Source organism: Callionymus lyra, chromosome 7 (genome assembly GCF_982586985.1).
Source record: "Callionymus lyra chromosome 7, fCalLyr1.hap1.1, whole genome shotgun sequence".
In the NCBI taxonomy this organism is placed as follows: Eukaryota; Metazoa; Chordata; class Actinopteri; order Syngnathiformes; family Callionymidae; genus Callionymus; species Callionymus lyra.
In genome coordinates, this window is record NC_141824.1 from 26,095,781 (window position 1) to 26,116,081 (window position 20,301).

The 20,301-nt window shown below is 41.0% G+C and overlaps 1 protein-coding gene across 1 annotated transcript in view; it reads right to left on the reverse strand.

The window, feature by feature from the left end:
- The window catches only part of LOC148075814 (protocadherin-16-like), a 102,507-nt gene extending 82,983 nt beyond the window's left edge, over positions 1 to 19,524 (reverse strand). Inside the window, exon 1 of the mRNA XM_087795169.1 lies at positions 17,667 to 19,524. Within this exon, the coding sequence (XP_087651295.1) occupies positions 17,667 to 19,430 (1,764 nt within the window). The 5' untranslated portion in view covers positions 19,431 to 19,524. The remainder of the gene's footprint in view (positions 1 to 17,666) is intronic.
- Positions 19,525 to 20,301: the final 777 nt, after the last annotated feature.

Below are 20,301 nucleotides of genomic sequence, written 5' to 3' on the forward strand. Positions count from 1 at the left end.
ATCTCAACCCATACTCAACATGATGGTGAGAAAATGAGGGAGGTTAGAATTTTGGATGAACTATCACTTTAATACACTTCTAAATGCTTTGTCTTCTGATTACTTTTGTCTGCAGTAGTGATGCAGGACCTACCAAAATCAACGTGAGTAAATCTATTGTACTTTCAGATTGTTTTTTAATCATCTCTGCTTGTTCTTTTTTTGAATAAATGCCACTAATTTGTAGGGTTGTCAGGATGAGAGTGGGGCTCGCAGGCCTTCGCTGTATTTATAGTCCCTTCATACACACACTTGGCTTCCACCGGCAGCCGTAATTGAACAACATCTGCAGAATAACTGCAGTTGTTTATGCCCGTGCTCCCCTGCTCGGACCGGAGTCCAAGTGACGTCAACGCCGCCTCATTTCCTCCCGTAAGCAGGGGTCTGCTAGCATTTGTCGTGTGATATAATATCATTAGAGGACTGATTTTACCGCTCTAAATGAATCACACGCAAGCTCGCACACGGAGGCTCAAACGCTAAATAATTAGGTCAGTAAAGTCTCGGATTGCCTTCTGATCCCGTCGCTCCTCCACCCGTGAGGCATGAATCTGCCTTGATTGAAGCGTCAGCGAGTGAGTGAGCCGGGGCCAAGACACACAAGAGTTCTGGCCTCTCCTGCTGACACCGGCGCTCGCCAAGGCTTCATCCCGGTCCACCTTCCCAGTTTAGGAAACAGACTCGCTGGCAGGCAAACCACAGCGTAATTATTCTCTCTCGTTCTTTACAATTTCTCAAATTTAGACTCCGTATCAAATGTAAATGGACCTCGTGAAGATGATTTAAATCAAGGTTTTGAAAATAATGAACTTAACACATTTTATGGACGTTATTTATCGGCTTTGGCAACAGCAGATGAAGAAATGTAAGGAAACAAGACGAGCGTTTAATTTTTTAATAACAACCTTAATTTATGTTAACGGCACCGGGTCAAACACTTGAAATGGAACTGAAGCACATCCAGACTCATTCCAGAGTTCAACTGAGGAAATCTGAACCCTTGTGATGTATATTCGTTTTTATTAATCATTTTATTTTATGGAGCAACTTAATGTGAACCCAGGGGAGTTTTATCAGACGTGAAGAAAATGTGGAATTTATTTGACATATTCATCATTTTAAAGACATTTTGTAGATCATTTTCAATGCATGTGTAATAGTAAAACTGAAGATATCGTTTTAATAAAGACAAGTCATAAAGAAAAACTATTAATTAAATCAAAATATTAATTTACTGAAGGTAAATACAAATTTGAATAATTTCATGACGTGATGAGATGAATATGATCTGTATTTTACATCATAATTTCAGATGCAGATATTATGATATTCTCCCAAGATCAATAAAGTTCTACCTAACCTAACCTAACCTAAATCCACAACAAGGTAACATTAAAGTGGATGTTTAGGTTATTTAAGTGTTTTTTCCTCTCAAATCTCAAGCCAAGCCATTGTTCTATCAATTTCTTTCTGCAAATAATCGCCAGCAAATGTATTTAACTTATTTCATAAATGTAATTTAGCAGCACTGGCAGGCAAGAGGTGAATAAACGTTGGGATTTGACTCACAAGAACAATAAAAGGCCATTACTTTACGGCCCGAACTTATGAATTTGACAAGCGTCTGTGTTCCGCTCACCAGACCAGAACGACGACCTGGAACCACAACCGTGTAAGTGGAGAGTCCGACTGTGTTGGAGAGGAAATGTCGTTTTCATGTTGCTGGATATCATTTTCCTTTTATTGTGTAGCTAATTCATGTCATTTGGTTTTTAAACGGTTTTAAATCTAGACATTTAAACTGTGAAGCGAACAAGTAGTGGTTATTTTCTGATGAAAACTGGATGTGTTCGTGTGTCCCTGAAATTAATCGACATCATCGTTACTCGCTGAGCAAATATTTTGTGACAACGCGGAAAGTATTTCAACACCGTGGGTGGTGTAAAGAACATGCTGTTTTTCCTCAGGTGTGAAAAGAAAGCAAAGAAAGAGCCGACCTTTGTTTTAGCGAGACAGTATTGTTTCAGAGCCTCACCCGATCTCCATCTTGGCAAGGCAAGAGAACCTTCGAGCTTGTTTACTTCCTTTAAAAACTCACATTGCCTTCTGACGAACTGTGAAACATACATTTGAAAGAAATTGACTATGATGTTAGTTGAGATATCTTTATATTTAAGAACATCTACCAAACTTCGACTCACCAAGACATTCTATATGGCCTGCTAGAGGTTAAAACATATATTCAATATGAGTTTAAAGTTTAAAAAACTAGGACACGCCTTGTCATGTTGAATTTTTTTTTATTTTTATTTAAGGATAAATTAGCCTGTAATCTTTATATAAATTACTGAGAAAACATTCAACATGAAATCCAATCGATTATTTACAGTGATTCATTAATAATAATTGCATCAATTATGTAATAAAATGAGAACATTTTTTGTTCTTTCTTGATTTAGGTCATGGCTTGTTGATAAAGTTAACTTTGTCGAATAAACAAACAAGTGTGAGTTGAACACATCATCAGTTCGGACCTTCACAAACTCATGAAATCAAGCCACACCATGTCATTTTGATGATAGTTTCAAGTTCTATAAAGCTCAAGGTGGACATAAAGTTTCAGTAAGAGAGTATTTTAAGAGCTGATCTCTCGTCTGAGCTTCACTCATTCAGCTGCTCTTATAGAAAGCTTATCGCCCGCCTTGATGTCCATCTGGTTCCCTGGACTCTTATCAAGCGTTTGCTGGCCTGTTGGAGAACAAATTGAATCTGCTTGTGTTATCGAGGAGGCTCGACGGAAGGGCTTCCTGTGCGGAGACAAAAAGCAGGGACAAAGAAGTCGGTGCTGAGATTTAGGTTTTGGAGTGAGAGCTGGCCTCGTGAACTCTCCTCATGACAGATGCAGAGGCCCTGCCACTGACAACAAGAGGATGTGTGTGTGGGGGGGGGTGATGAATAAACATACACAGTTCACTGCTCACCTCCGGACCCCCCCCCCTCCCCGTCATGTAGATCCATCTGATAGCTCCACTCGTGTTTATGCAGCAGGACAAATGTTCCTCCATCAGCTAAGATCATGATGTTTCTCTCTCCAAACAAACACACATGTTAACTCAACCTTCAGAGCGTGTTGATAGTGTGGCGTGCTAGCCGGGGGGAGCGAGGACAGAACACGCCGTGATTGTGGGAAACAGACGACAGCACGGACAGACACGGCGGAGTCTTCCACATCCCACAACAAGGATTCCTGGCGAGTGATGTGCCCCCGAAAACTTCCAGCTTTGGCTTAACAATTATCGCCATGGTAACGACCACTTCAAGCTTCATCTACATGCCACTTTAGCACGCACGCCGCATGAGGTAAATCGCCTCCCGTTCTCTCTCAGCATCTGTTTCCTTTCTCACTGCAATTCCTTCAATCATTTTTCCATCTTCTCCAGTGAGTCGATGACTCGTGTACTTTCTTTCATCAGAACTTTTCTTCCTCTGCCATCTCCTCTATTTTTGAGGAGCACCACGTCATTAGAGACTTCCCCGATCCGATCCGGCTCTTCCCGGGCCGGCCTGTGATGTGGTCCCTGTGCTCTTTAGTGGCGCTTTGACCACTCGGCCTGCCAAACACTCCAGTGACCCGGCGGATGTCTAAATTATTTCACCGCAACCTTGAGGGCCAGAGAGAGTTCAAGAGGCAACTCTGTGATATTCAATATCTGATACAAACAACAGTGACGCAGTGATGGAGAAATAATGAGCAGCTGAATGAAGTGAGCCACAAAACTGCATCTGCAACTCATATAAAAGCAAAGCAAGTTAAAATAGTATTATGTTTGTTCCTGTTCAGCTGCTAACAAATACTTCCAAAGAGGTATTTAAAAATCTGACTGTGCGCCCATAGGCCAAAACTGGTTGTTTAAATACACATTAATAAGTAAAAACTGATAAAAAAGTAACTATAAAAAAATAGACCAATCAACAAAGATTATAGTATTCAGACTTCGCTGTTACAGAGATTGTTTATAGCTGAGTGTGTATGATTCATCTGGGAAACTTCAAAATTAAAATAAAAAAATTAGATAGTGAACACAAGGATAGAAGATGAAAAAAGTCAATTTTGTAAGTAGGTGGAACCATTATTGAAGGAGGACAATTTATGTGACACAAACCACGACACACATTATCATTTTACACAAAGTTTTATTTTTTTGATTGTTTATTTTTCATACATATGTATTAAATGATTCCTCATAGTCTTTTCTCTTCATTTCATTTCTTTCCTCTTGCTTGCGCAAGTTGCGCACTGCTTCCAGGATTCTACCTTCATGTGAGAGCGTTCAGTCGTTTCATAGCTGGCTCTTGGCCATTGAAATCAACGGCAGCCGACGGATTTTGTTAACCAATCAGATTCGAGTTAACGAAACAACCTCAGCGCTTAGGAAGCTACACGCATCACAGCTTCCATGACGCGTTGAACAGGTGACACGTTCATGTCCTCTGATTGTAAATCACTGAAACTCGTCTTTTCAAGAAAAGCTGGACGTTGTTAAGAAAGTTATGCTAACTCCGAGACGAGTCTTTCACAAGTTTAAAAGGATTTATTTATTTCCTCCATGAACTACGTGAGTAAATGCATATTTTTCTTAATAATGTTGCGCTTTATGAGATCAATAGTGGTGCTTGTGTGTGTGTGTGTGTTTGTGTATGTTTTGGGGGGGTAGGGGGGTACTGGCGAAGCAGAGCCTGTGTGTCGTGGCCATGGAAACCACACAAACTAGTGGGAGTGATATTTTGATTCAGTTTCTAATAATGCACTGATGTTCATTTGATGATAAACGTCTTATTGACCTATAACAGTACACGCTTAGATCCCTGTTGTGTAAAATGATAATTTTTTCGAGGACGTGGTTCTTGGGAATACTACCCCACCTTTCTTCTTATACTTAGAAGTGTCTCTTCTAAGTGACACATCCAAATAGGGGATGTCATTTTGTTTTGTTAACAATGGAGAAGAAGAAGAAGAAGAAGAAGAAGAAGAAGAAGAAGAAGAAGAAGAAGAAGAAGAAGAAGAAGAACAGCAACTGGGGACAAAGACCAGAGCTGCAAGTTTTTTGTTGACTGCTTCTTTGTATTATTCATTGCAATCTTGGTTGAAAAAATATCCCTTTTTGTGGAGCCCCTAACACTCCCGCTGCTCTTGAGCAAAAACATTCAGTGCAGCTCAATGTATGTGTTGAATAGGGAGCGGAAGCTGCGGGGTGACTTCACACTTAAACAGCCTGTTTACAAGTCATTTACCCAACTGTTGGACTGGTGGTGGAGAGAACCCGATGCAAGGACGTTTTAGGTGGGGGGGTGAGTCAGAGAGAAAACATGCAGCTTGACTTTTGAGCTACTGACAAGTCTTTGATGAGTTGAAATTAATTTCCTCTGAAGGCTTCAGGGCGACAGCTGATATCTCACTAAGATGACGAGGAAGATTTAGGACGGTGGAGTTGGTCGGCTGTCATGTCTCGTTAATTTTGTTCAAATAATTCCCAACACATATTCACTCAAGTCGAGTTGAATTAGGGATAGTGTGGAATCTTTCTTATCGTTAGTGCGTCAACCGTAGTCTATTATACAGAACCTTTAGGATAAGAACTGTTACAAACGCAATGCATTATATAATGTATGTTTGAAAATCACAATATATATTATTCTTCCCTTTTTAGTCATTTTTAACAAGAAGGTGGACAATTTCTACAAATGGTAAGTCCTGACTGAACAAATCCAAATTAAAAACACATAAAAAAATGACCACCTGATATTATAGTTATGTATTCAAGTGTAATTTCTGATATACCACCCTGTTACACTTTCATGTTCTGGCTATTACAAATAAATTGTAACCTGAAAAGGCAACTAATGTGTTGATATAAGTGTTTCTTACATAGATCTTGGACCTCTATTGTACTCAGTATCAATATGTGTCTGTTTTTACAAAACTCTCTTTAAATTAAAATATATTTACTTTAGAAAATGTGATTAAGCCCCGCCCACTAATGACGCTCTACTCTTCTGCAGATGAAATCTTGTTTACCCTAAACACACCCACTCTGCTGTGATTGGTCGAGCAAAAATACCATCCAAATATCTATATGGTGCTCGTCGGTAAAAAAAATATTTTATTAAAGCCTAGAAAATGAAGAATTGTTCCGTAAAAAATAGTTTCCCTCATCAGTTTTTCCCTATGAAAACACATCAGTGTCAGATTTAGGCAGATAGCTTAGCAGCTTTTGCAAAAAAAAAAGCTAAAACTTCAGATATGTTTAATTTGATTTCGTAACAATTTCTAATGTCGAGGCTTAAATAGAAGATGGACATTACAGCCGAGCACTATAGAAGTATTTGAACATTGCTAGGTGCGTCTTTTAGGACTAAGATGGCATCAGTTTGTAGATTGACAAAGGTCGTCATTATCTTGTCATATATCTCTTTTGTGTAGAGGACAAATGTGTGTCCAGGATACTGAAAGAGTTTCTGATTGCTTAGGAACCCTCGAAAAATACTCCACAGCTCTCATCTTTCTGCTCACGATCCTGACTTTTGCTTTCAGTTATTTACTTCTCCTCCGCCTCATTTAAATGCCAACCATCTCTTGCAAAAGTTGGAAAAGTTAGTGGCAACTTTCCTCGATTGGTCTCACAAACCATCTCGGACATGTTGTCTGGCGACATCTTCTTGATGTATTTCTGCCACGTTGCCCCTCATTGGAGCCGACAGAATAAGCCTTTGTGACCGAGGCAGCAACACAATGTACGGCAAATCATTTCTGGTCAAACCGAGGTAAACAATGAGAGATTGTCTGTCGCAGAGTCGCTGTCGGGCACACAAACTTTTGTGTGAAGCTTTTATCCTGGACGAAATATTCTCTGCACAGCAGCCACCAGATATAAATGAGGCTTTTTTTCTAGTTGAAAAAGGTGACGGATGAGCCTTCCGGGGGAGGAAGATTGATGAGCATCTTTAAAAGTTTCTGAACTCGACTCTCCGGCTCACGATCTGGAAGGAACCGGCCGCGGCGATTAGATAATTTCCTCGTTGGGAAAAGTGTGCCTGCACCAACACGAACGCTCCAGTGCCTTGTTTTTCTGTTCGGCTGCTTTGATACCACATCACACGTCTGGAGGTCTGAGCTCCAGCATTCCACCGCCGGCTAATTACAACCGAGGCCCCGGCACTATCCTCGCCGCCTCCGGGCCGACAATCTAAACACAAATTGAAAGGCTTACTCAATGTAAACGTTGCAGCACCAGATCAAATTAGGCGCTCTGATAGGAAAGCAAGTCCTCGCGAACAAAACAACAGCAAACCCAACAGAAAAATACAACCAAACACTAATTGCTGACTGGGCAAACATGGAGACCACCGGGGAGCATGCAGACTGGGATCATATCTGGGTGCCTCCCTGTCTGAAGACGACGTGATCTTACAAATTTAAACATGCTGCGGATCTGTCCACAAAAACCGCAGCCTCTGTGTGGCGTGTCGTTGACCCCTTTTTTCCCACCGCGGCGAGCCAAACCCCAGTCAGAGCTTTTCACCGTCCTAATGGGATCATGGTTAGCAAAGACAGCTTGATCGTTTCAAACTGCGACGCGAAGAAAAGCCATGCAATATACAAGAAAATGGAAGGTAATTCAACCCTGAATGTCACAACGTCGCCTACGTCAGGAATAGCTAGTATTTTCATGGTAAAGGAATATCAACTGTTGGCCTTTGAAACTAATGAGATATAGAAAAATGGAATGGTTATTCCATGAGAAAGACAACTCAGACAACACAACAGATATAATATAACCATTAAAAAACACCAATATGATCTTCATCTCTCTATTCCAGTCCGTCAAGTCATTTTATGTGGCCCGCCGAAAGGTTTTTTTCAAAATCAAAGTACATAGATCAATGTTCATGATGATAAGTCAACGATTACTTCCAAAAACAGTTTATATGAGGTTGAAAGAAAGGATTGGGCACACACTGTTCAAGATATATTGTTTAATAAAAATGTGACCTGCAGGCAAGAGTTCTTTTTGGCTCATGTGATTGAGTTTGACACCCCAGTTCTGAACCAAGACAGTCATTTAATGTCCATCCTTCCTCCTCTGGGTAGCTGGGACTATCACTGCCAGCCCTTCTGTCATGGAAGTCCCCAGCCCCCCCACCCCTTCGCACATGCGAGGTGCTTGGCATCGCTGGACGGCGGCGGACATCAGGAAGCTCGTCTGGTGTCCTTCCTCCTCCAAACCTTTAGTAAATCACCCGCTCAATCTCCATCTGTCGGTCAGGAACCGGCAGACTAGAAAACAGACGCTAAGTAACAAGTTGCCAGGTTACCCAATATCAATCACCAGGAAACCAGATCTAGTAGCAACAATTTTTTTTTTTTGGCGGGTGGGGGGGGATGATGGAGTTCATTACTAGAATGCCAACATGTTGTATATTTCCCTCATGAAAAACCAACCGTCCTGAAAAGAACAGACGAAAATATCTTAACCACTGTGCAATTTGTCTCCATATTCAGGAGTCGACTGTGAAGAAAAATGTGTTTCTCCTTTCTGCCAGCGACCTCAGTCTGGTTTTACTCACCGACGACGCTCGGAATAAACGAGTACAAAGCGGAGTCATTTATTTACTGATCACAGACTTGTTTAATCACAAAGGTAAAACTTTTTTCTTTTTTTTTTAAACAGACATATTTTTCCTAAAAAACTTTTTTTTTTAAAGGCATAGAGTAGCAAGTGAATACCGCAAAACTTTCCCACAATAGTTATTATTCTGTAGCATAGGTAATGAAAACTAATAATTTGACTTGTAAAAAATGTTTGTGAAAGTAAGTTAATAAAAATTAGAATTAGAAAATACATATATTTGTTGCAACTTTTATTCATATCTGTAAAAATACATAAAAGTAATGAACAAAAAAGGTGGGGATTTCAACTACAAAATAAGGAATACATAAACGTTTAAGTGAACAAAGGAAATAAATCCTAAAAGATAAAATGTGTAATCATACATTAAGAAAGTAAGCTGAAATATTGTTAAAAAACAAAAATATTTTATCAAAAATACAAAAGAAAAAATATATTTAAATGAAAATAGAAAATACAATAAACTAAAAATAAATCACTTAAAAAAAATCAAGAACTTAATGTGTACAAAGATGTACTGTACTAGATTTTGTGGGTAGGCTGGTCAGCTTTCCAGGGTGTCCTTGTCCGTTTAGATTGAAAGACTTAATTTAATTTAATTGAAATGAACAACAAAACGATTCAAATGAATTAACAGAAGTCATAAGCAGGGCATTAGGATGAGCTTAAATCACATTTTTTATCATCTTATCAGTACTTACTAAAATTGAAGATTTTTAAAAATCAAATATCAGGCCCTTTTTTTTCTTGCTATGTTTGTTTCTGATCTGTTCATCTTCCTCTCTTCAACACCTGCAGTCTGACTTCACCGTGATGTCAGTTCCTCTCCAGTATTTAGTTGCATGGTTAATAAAGTAATCCCGGTTCTGGTCCGACTGGGACCAACACGGCGGTGCGTTCAGGCTCCTCGGGGGAGGCTCGGAACAACTTGTGCGTCAGCCGTTACCTGCTCTGGCGGTCACATCATCGCCCTGGGGGCCGAGCGAGGGAAGAGCAGCGGTGTCGCCGGATTAGTGGAGCGGACAGATCAGTGTGTGAACAGGAAGTCGGGAAAGATAAGACGTCCGGAGGACAAAATTTCAGAGCAACAGACGGTCACAGAGGACCTGCTGAGCCCGGACACAGCTGCTCAGAGGATGACGGTTCAATTCTCGTCTATAATGTCACCGCTCTGTGACATCATTGTTCACCTTCTTCCCCTTGTGGCGACGCATAGGTCGCATCACAGCGATTTACATCTGTATGTTTGGGGAACGGAGTGTGGAGAAGAAACAGCACCAAATGAAAGATATACTTTTTTCTCACACTGGGTCTGCACACGACACTCTCCGCCTCATTAATTCCCTTTTCCCTCTCGCCGAGTCATGTTCTGCTCACCTGCAGCAGACACCCGTCGCCCCTCGAGACGCCCATATAAGCTCGACACCTCGCGCTCGCCAGATGTGCCAAGGAAACGCCTGGAGCGGACACTTCTTTTTCCCGCTTCTCACTTGCATCAAAGGTTTCATTTTACAGTCACCTTGAAGTCTGGTTTCAACGAAGCGGCGACATAGGGTCGGGTCTTATCGGTCGGGAAGCCGCTCGCAGCTCCATCTTTGAACCTGCTGACATCCGTCAAACACCCATTACAGATGATTCATCGACGTGTGACAAGTCGGCGACATCTGACGCTTGCATGAAGGGGTCGCCACACAAAATCCTGCACCTTCACCTCACGATCATCCTCCAGTCGCAGCTGTCCTCGTCATCCTAAACCTCATTCGTCCTCCTCTTACACCCCAACATTCCGACAACATGAAAACCGTTCTATAAATCTCTCTCACTTCAGCTGCTTCACTTCTATATTGTAGTATTCCCTGACACTAGTCACGCGTCAAACTCAAGAACAAATCCATGCCATGAAATCATCCTGATCATATAGAGTTTGATACTAATATTACGCATGACTAATATGAGATTACTTCTAATTCATATGAGTGTCAAGACAGATACCAAACCACACACCACGGGCCACAATCTAGCACTCTATCTCCTCTTATGTGGCCCTAAATTTTATAAAATGTACTGTTTGCTCCAAATTAATTCAGTACTAATTTAGCACCAACTACTCCATTACTTGGACAACAAAGTAAAACATGTATCAAACACCAGGCACAGAGGCTGCATATGTCAATTTAGTAAAATGTTTTAACACTTAATTAAAAAAGATTACCATTTACTGGTCTGATGACGCTTCATGAATCAGTGTCATGTTGTTTAGAGGTCAGTAGGTGGCGCCATCAGTTTAAAAATGATGTGATGTTTCATTAGAACAGTTGTTCAACACGAAGGAAAATAGTGCAGAGACCGCCATCTTGTGGGCTCTTAAAATAATGACACTGCTTCATGAAGCTTCATGAGACTATCGGTACCGTTTACGACATAATGTTTTATGAGTGTACGACTGCAGAAATGAAAGTCAGGAATGAATGCGGATGAAAACAAGAATAACAGGTGGGACTTGTGTCTTGAGTTGGTTCGGAATTTATGTATTTTTTTAATGTTAAAATGATCCTTCAATAAATAACGGTAAACTGATGTCTTGTTCTTTTTAGACTCAAAAATGTGTTTCTTTAATTTACAACACGCTCTTAAAATCATCAAGCTAATCTCTTGATCATTTTCTCCGTGCTCATTCTTGTTTTGTCAATAATAAATCTGCTTTTCTTCCCAGGTCTCCTTCACATCATTGGAACCTCATGAATGTCTCACAAGTTCGTCTCCATCACTGTATTTTAAATCATTCATGCAGGAGTTCGATGAATATTCAGCATCAACTTTCTGAACTTAATACTTCAAATAAAAGCTTATTGTGTTCATCCCAAACCATAAATGAAAATCTTGTATGAGTGTAGATGAATAGAAGCAACATTCTGATTTATTCAGTAGCTAAAAAGAACGTTTCAACAAACTCCTGCCACTGAACCCAACTGAAACATTGGTAACTCTTTCTGAGCCGGGAATATGAAGGAACCATTTCATTTGCACAAACATTCGGTAGCATCAAATTTAACATTCCGTTAAAACGGTTCCACCACACTGGCTGCCGTCGAGGGAGTCGGAAAAACACCAGAGAAGAAGCAGAGTCGGCCGGCCTCGGGGAGACGGACCAGCTGACTATTAAAACAGACAAGTGAGTGTGAGTTTGTCGAAAACACTCCAGAGTAATTATCTGGCGGGAGAAGGATGGTGTGGATATAAATATTCCAACTTAAATGGCAATTCCACTGAAATCCAGAGCTGGCTTCAACAGTGCTGGAATATCATTAGAATTATCTTGGAGAAGATTCGAACAGTGAAATTCGTCCGCAGGGAAATGTGTGATAAATGGTGTTTCTGGTTGGAATAGACTGACGCCGACTCCATCTCACCGAAATCATTTGCCAAGGCTGGAATGGAGGTGGCAGCTGCACACTGAGAAAGGCTTTTTGTGTATCATTGTTGGATCTTTCGTTCAGCTTTCACTGCCATCTGTTGCTGGGTTGTTACTACTGTCTTCTTACTGGAAAATAACACATTCTCTACTGCTCTAATGATAGTCTTTTGTAGATGACAAAGCTCCTGGACCCATCTCAGACGTCACTTTTCTTCACACTTTTTTTGTGATATTTACTTCTGTCACATTTCTATACCTCTTTGATGATGATCCCACTACTGACGCCAAATATCAATTTGGTACTTCTCAATCCAAACTAAGGCTTTTACATTATATAATCCTTAGGAATTATTAAATTAGTGCATCAATCAATTCTCCATTCTTTCACACTGGATTAAACTGATGATACCAAGTCATAAAATAGTCAATTACAAATTTTCAGAGAATCTTTACTGTCTCTAACAAACTTTGATTACCCACATTTCCTCATCCCTTGGTTAACATCCTACTTGTGACGCTAGGTATAAATGTTAGTGACCTTTTTACTTATCTTTTATCGTTTATTCTTTGAACTTGAAACCTTGGTTTGTCACATTTATACAACCTTTCTCTTCTCACACTTCGGTTACAATACTACTTATGACGCCACGTTTTGTGACAATCCAAAGGTTTAAATATGTTTTCTCATCTTTGCTAAATAGAATTTTGTTGACATGCACTCCAAGATATAACCTTGTTTTACATGTTATCCCACTTCTGATGCCGAGTCATTTTTCAACAAATAAATGCCTTTTAAATCAAAATATATTTGTACTTTTTTTCCCCTAAAACTATGATCTCAAAAAGAAATCAAATAGAAAGACAAGGAGAAGCTTAAGATATACATGTCTAGCTTTGTCTCTAAGCTGCAAGTGGCAGTTTCTTCCCCCTCGTCCCACACATTTTCAAGATGCTGCACTAACTCTATGGCCGGCGTAGATGGCGTTCAACAAACGATAAGAAGAACTGATTTCACGGATGGCAACTTCAATATTAGGAAAAGCGGAGTCGGGATGCCGAGAGAAAAACTCGTGGCACTAAACTCTCTGGTTAAGCAGAAAAACAGCAAAAGTCCACAGAGTATGTGGACTGTCTCAGGACTTTGGATTAAAAATATTAGAGGGATGTTGCCGCGCAGCCCTCCAGAGAACAATGTAATGAAATCTGCTTTATTAGAGTCTGTGTTGCAGGCGCTGCAGCCTGTTCAGGACAAGCTTGAAAGAAAGCGGCTCCCGGTCGCCCATGCGTTTCCCTCTGCAGGGCAATTACCAATGTTTTCCCCCCACGGGCCGAATGCTTTTATGTTGTCAGGGATGGAGAGAGTTTCCGAGTGGCATTTACAGAGGGGCCCTGGAACGGGTTTGCTTTTAAAGATGCGGATGAAAGCGTGTGCGAGGAATTGCAAAACAAAAAAAAGTGGTCGTCAAGTAGTCGTCGGAGCGATGTGTCGGGCAGGAGACAGGAAGCTTGGTCGCAACAAGTTCAGATTTCAGTGTCCAGACAGGAATCTGTGAAGATCACTCGAGGCAATCAGCGAGCGTCTCGTGTTGCTACGATGACAAACGGCTCTTTCTGTTTCCCCCCGCAAAATCTGGGGGTTGCCGTGTATATTTGTTGCTGAACCGCCTCACACCCGGATAATGGGGAATGAAGTGAAATCAGATAAGAGTAAGGAGAAGTGCGGACTGACCGACGGACGAGGAAGCACACCCCTTTCTGGTGTCACTCACGCCAGTGCTTGTCAGGCCTCATTTCCTCTTCAGCTGCCCGGAGACCCCCCTCCCAACCCCCTGTTCAGTGGAGCCAACACAACCTCCGCAACAGACACAAGGACACTTTCATTACTGCCAATAGTAAGATATTTAAAATGTAAATTGATTTGTTTTGGTGTATAATTGTGGTCATAAACAGGTTGTTGCATATTGTGACCAACAAATATCAACAAATGTAAAACATTTTGAGCAATAGAATGACTTTAGAAGTTATATGTGTGATTCATGGTTAATGTAAGTAAAGTTTGCAAAGGTGGGGATGATATCTGCCTTCAAGGGCCTCAGTTTTTAAACAGAAAACTCTGCATTACTGTGTTTAAAGTGTGCTCTATTAGACTTCTGTAGCCTTGCAGCTCAGAAATGGAACCTCAAATCGCAGCTCCGGCACCGATTCACGACCAAAAATATGGCCTTTGTGAGGTTTTTATGAAGGTCTAGTAAAGTTTTATAGCTTCTCTGCAACACACTGATTCATAAGCAGTCATTTCTGTTTCAAAAATATTGAAATGAATCATTAGAAGAAATATTCTATTTCATTCTTTTAGAACATCAGCTCACAGTGGATATACTTCTCCGGATAGGGACACGGTATAAAGATAAATAATGGAGGAAAGGAATTTGTCATAGATCATGAAAGAAGCTTGTGGTTTGGAGCAGAGTTATTGTTTGATTACCCGTCTTAAGATGACCTATTTTCTTACTGATGTAGTTCATCAACTTCGGCATGTTTTTTTAAAGTCACATATTCAATCACGATGTAACTTTTCATAAAATCATCTGTCATCCGACTGATGTGGCGAAGAAAGAGTCCACCGTGGAATAATGATGAGCTGCTGTCCCGCTGCTCCAGGACAAAGACAAAACAATCCCCCTAGTATTTGGATATACGACTCTCTTGCTGACTTAGACGAGCACAAGCAGGATAAATAAGCAAACTCATATATGACAGGCATCTGAAATAGATGATAGTGACTCACAAGATGCTGTAAGCTTCAGTTCTTAGCACCATGGCTAAGCTAAGCGAGTCAATCGATGGGTCAAGATCAAGGGTTAAATAGTCTCCCTGCTGGCGATGACCAGAACAAATCTATAAGACATTAGTTAGCACACAAGCTACAGTCCAAGAGTGAAAGGGTTAGCGTTATCGACCACGATACGTCATGTCTCTGGCGGCAAATCTAGATGAAAAATCAACACCATCATCATCTCAAAAAAGACACAAGACTACTTCATATATAGTACTTCATTAACGTCTCTTCACTTAAATAGTTAATTTGTTTTAGGTCTCACTTTTCACTCCATTCATTTTATTCATTTTATTCGCCTTGATATTCCTTCCTTAACTTTTTGTTATATATGACTATTTTTCTCATCTTTTCATATTCTTTCATAAAAATGCATTGGCTCACAAGATAAAAAAAACTCAAATAAATATATTTAAATCCCATTTTGTAGTAAAACTATACAACCCACATAACTAGAAGTTAAAGCAAAATGTTCACACATTGACTGATTTTTAATATATATATATAAAGTAAAAATATACATAATTATATGATTTCTCTTTTATGTTATTGTACCATGAGAGTTTATCTTAATTATTGACTTGTTGACGTGTGTTTGGACAAGGGTTAACTTGACATTAACTAAAACACAACAGTCGTTACAGTTGGTCGTATTGTTGAAGCAGAAGTATTTAAAAAAGCCTCCGAAGACAAATGTTGACGGTAAAAATGAGAGAAATCAATCATCACTTTGAAAAAGAGGGATTTCATTGATGGAGAGAAAAGCAGCCATCAGACGTCTCGCTGAGCTGTTTGGATTGTATCTGGCACCCCGAGTCAGAGCAGTCTGTTCTCACATGGCTCGCCAAGCAGAGTCCAGGCTGGTCCAAAAGAGGCCAGCCAAGGACCCGACACACCCCCCCAAACCCCGTCTTTGATTCTGGACAGTGCGCTGGGGCGGAAGCTAGGAGACGGAAAAAAAAAAAACGACTCATCACACTTGTTTCGATTCCTGGTCTGCTCCATGTGATTTATCGTGAGCGGACCTCACACATAATCTCTCCCCCGCTGCTATTTCTGCATTCAGGCCAAGCGTTGTGGTGAACCCCTCCTCGTCCTCCTCCTCCTCGTCCTCCCATCAAGGCCAAACGCTGGGCCAGGATCCCGTTAGCCCGTTTCTGTCTCTCTATCCTCCATTCAAACTAAATCGGCCACTTGTGAAGAAAAGAAGTTGCACGAATGTGGATAAAAGGGGAGAAAAGCTTGAGTCCAACTTGAGACCAGAGTAAAAGAGAACGCCCCGCAGTCACTGGAGTGCTGTAATTTGTCTGAACCTTAATTCATCTTGTCGCCTATAGCCATTTTTTCTCACGCTCAACTAGCCTAATTAAGGTGCCTTTTGAGAGTGAAGTGACATCTTTGGATTAAGCCCTGAATTTGTCTCTCCCTCCTGTTTGGCGAGGTACTTTTAGGTTCCCCTGGAAACCCTTTGAGAGGTGAAAAGGAGGACAGCCAATAATCAGGTCATCTTGGTGCAGGTAAATCCGGTCTAATGCAGCCCTGTATCACAAATTTTCCCGAGGAGGGATCGACGGACTCTGATGAATTCCTCTTTAACTCATCAAGTTCTTGTTTGTCCCACGAGGCCAGGTCCAGATTCCTGGATGAGGTCAGTGTGAATGTGCGTATTTATAAAATCAATCAAATGTAACTAAATACATCTGCAGGAAATGTCAGAATTTGAATACATAATAGGTCCAGAATAGATACTGAGAAATGTTGTGAGAGCCTCGCTCGCACATATGTTGGAAAAAAACGTCTAGAAAAATAATCTCTTCTTGATGATGCTTCACTGCTGTGATCCACTATATTATAAGATGTTAAAAATGTAAACAAATGGTATGAATTTACTTGTTAAATAAGTTCGTTCCCCAAAAGTAATGTTCCTAAAATTGCATAAAACTAAGTGTGAACATGAATTATGGATGATCACAATCGTCACAAATTGTTTTGTTACATTCAAAGAAACAAGCAAGAACCAATAGAAGAGAAATGATTAGAAAAAATATTACACTTAGAGTTTAATAGTTTTTTTAAGCAAAATTATTATGATAAATGATTTATATATATTTTTTAAATGGCATAATATGTTAAACAATGGATTTTTTAAATCTATAATTTCACTCACAATCCACTTAATAGGAATTAACGCCAACAATTATGTTTATCTGTTACCCTTGGTTGGTAACATTTTCCAATAAGAATAACTTTGATTTTCAACTTTCATTAAAGCAAGACAATATTAGGAAACTAAACTATTTCAGGTATAATTATACTTTTTATATTATACTACATTGAGGAGTGTTGAATAAGGATGTTTTTTTTAATACCTTTAAAACGAAATTTGAAAAACCAAAGGTTTATAGAGGAAAATTGTAAAAATCTGATGTATAAACTTAATCTAAAACTTTATGAGAGAAAATAGATATTACAACAGAGTCATTTTCAATTCTTCAGTGAGTATATTAAATTCTTACCTTCTGTTGCACCAACATTACATATTCGACAAGAATGCTCAACAACTTAAAGGAGTAACTTTAAATAACTTCCTATTTTGCCCTCTAGGCTGAGTTCAGATTCCAGGATGAGCTCAGAGTGAAAGTGTGTATTTGCGTTATCAGTCAACCTCAGCTAAACAGAAACGTCCTACCTCGAGAACGCAGGTCCCTGGCGCGGTGTTCTCCTTGATGGACACGTTGTAGAAGTTCTTCTGGAAAACCGGCTCGTTATCGTTTATATCCTGAAGTACGATGTTGACCACTGCTGTGGAGGACAGTGGAGGTTTCCCGCCGTCTGTTGCCAAAACAGTGATGGAAGGGTTGGGGTTCTTTTCGTAATCCAGCTGGGACAACGTTGTGATAATCCCGTTAATGGCGTCAATCCCAAACCAGTTGGAGAAAGCCCCTTTGTTGTGTAGGATGCTGTAGGTGATGTCTCCATTGGGTCCCTGATCTTTGTCTCTTGCAGTCACTTGTAGCACAAAGCTGCCAGGGAACACCAGCTCGGGAATGACCTGTCGGTACACCGGCTGGTCGAACAGAGGAGGGTTATCGTTCACGTCGGTCACCCGGATCACGAAGGAAGACTCAGCTCTGAGCGGAGGGGTCCCTGCATCTGTCGCCATCACCCTTAGTTCGTAAGTGTCCCGCTCCTCTCTGTCCAGGATTCTGTCCACGCAGATGAGATAAATGATGTTGTCTTTTGTCGTCAGACCGAACTTTCCGTCTCCGCCCTCGAGCGACACGTTGACGTTGGCGTACTCCCCATAATCTGGGTCGGTGACTGAGATCCGGGCCACGTACTGACCCGGCTGTGCTCCCTCAGAGATTCGCGGAGACCCGTCTTCACTCAGAAAGATGATGGTCATGGTAGGCTGGTTGTCGTTATAGTCCCGGACGTGAATTGTCACAAAGGCGTTGGTCACCTCAGGATGTGTCGCGTTGTCTTGAGCTTGGACCACCAACTCGTGGACTCTCCTCATTTCAAAGTCCAGTGGTTTATTGAGGGTGATCACACCAGAGCGAGGGTCAATGACGAAGTAGCGGTCGGGGTCGCTCTGTCTGCGGTTGATCTCGTACAGCACGACTCCATTGTCGCCCTCGTCCATGTCCGTAGCAAACACCTGTAAGATGTTGCTGCCGGGCTGGAGGTTCTCTGTGATGATGGCATGGTAGCGGCTCTGATTGAACACCGGAGCGTTGTCATTAATGTCTTGCACACTTATGTCCAAAGTCATCTGGTCTGTCCTTTTCGGAGAACCGCCATCAAAGGCCTCTAAGGATAACGTGTAGGTGGATCTTTTTTCCCGGTCTAGAATCGAATTGACCACCAAGTCCAGGTAGAGGACTTCGTTACTGCCCCGTCGGGTCTCTAGGGTGAAAGCCTGGCCAATGTTTCCATCCTTGATAAGGTACCCTTGTGTTGTGAGAAGGCCTTTATCGGCGTCCACAGCCGGGTCAAGAGGAAACCGCGTCCCGATTGCGGTCTGTTCTGGGATCCTAAAGGCGGCTCGTTTATTCGGAAAACCCGGGGAGTGGTCGTTTATGTCGTTCACCTTGATGGTCACTTCTACAGTCACTCCTGTCATGGTCACGGCAAAAAAGTTGTATCGATCTCTCAGTTCTCTGTCCAGAACCTTGGCCGTTTTAATGATCCCGCTGCTCTCGTCGATGTCAAGGTCCGTCCCGACACCCGTGCCCTCGTGGTCCGAGATGAAGTACAAGGAGGCGGTGATGCCCGGAGGAAGCCCCGCGCTTATGTCGCCGACTATGGTTCCGGCCGGCTGCTCCTCATCCAGCTGTAGATCCAGCGTGGCTTGAACCGCAGGTGAGTTCATCGTCACCAGCTCCAAGGCCACAAACAGCATCAGCATAATCCTTCTGTTCCAGTAGGCCTCGCGGCGCAGAGGATCCATTACGGCTTTCCCGAAACCTCCAGCAGCTGACTTCACTTTGACCCTTTAGTTAAACCTGCACACACAGAAGAGAAAAGGCTGAGTCACGTCAGAATCTGACAACTGCAGAACATAATTTCTTCGCAGCCCAAGTCGGCTTCAGGAAAATAACTTAACTCCGCGAAGGATTCAGGCTCCTGACCACAGTCTCTATATAAAGTTTTCCTTCACTTCTTCACCTAATAAGTCAACACCAAAGTCCACTTGCATTCCAGAAACCCACCTTTGCTAGAGAAACATCAGAACCGCAGGAGAACCAGCTCTGGCTGTGAGTCGTAGCTTTAATTAAAATAACTTTTTTTCTCGCCACCGGGAGTGTTCACCGCGGCGGCGCTCTTTTACACTGCCGAGTTATAGAGACACAATTTTATTTGTTTTCTGCTTCACGTGTTTCTGAATACATCCTATGTTTCATTGAAGCAAATACAGATATTTTCTATCTTCATTTTAAGCTCCAAAAATACACTGTTGGCTATGTTTTGTTAATAAAAACAGTTGATAAGTTATACAATTTCTTTTTTATTGCCATTATGATGTCAACTTCGACCTTTTTTTGCATCTGTACTAAACCTAAACTTTTCTTTTTCCAGAAATGTTTTATAAAGCATGTTTATCAAGAAACATTAAATTGGTGTTAAGGTATTTTCCATTATAAAAGATTTTACATTTAAATATGTTGCGTGTAAGAAATGTTTAATACTTTTTGTTTTAATTTGATATGATTTAATTTAGTTATCCAATCCTCACTATAAACCACATTAAGTGTCTAATAATAAAGCAACTATCTATTGGCATCTAAGGGATACATCTCTATTATTACATACCGTATTTT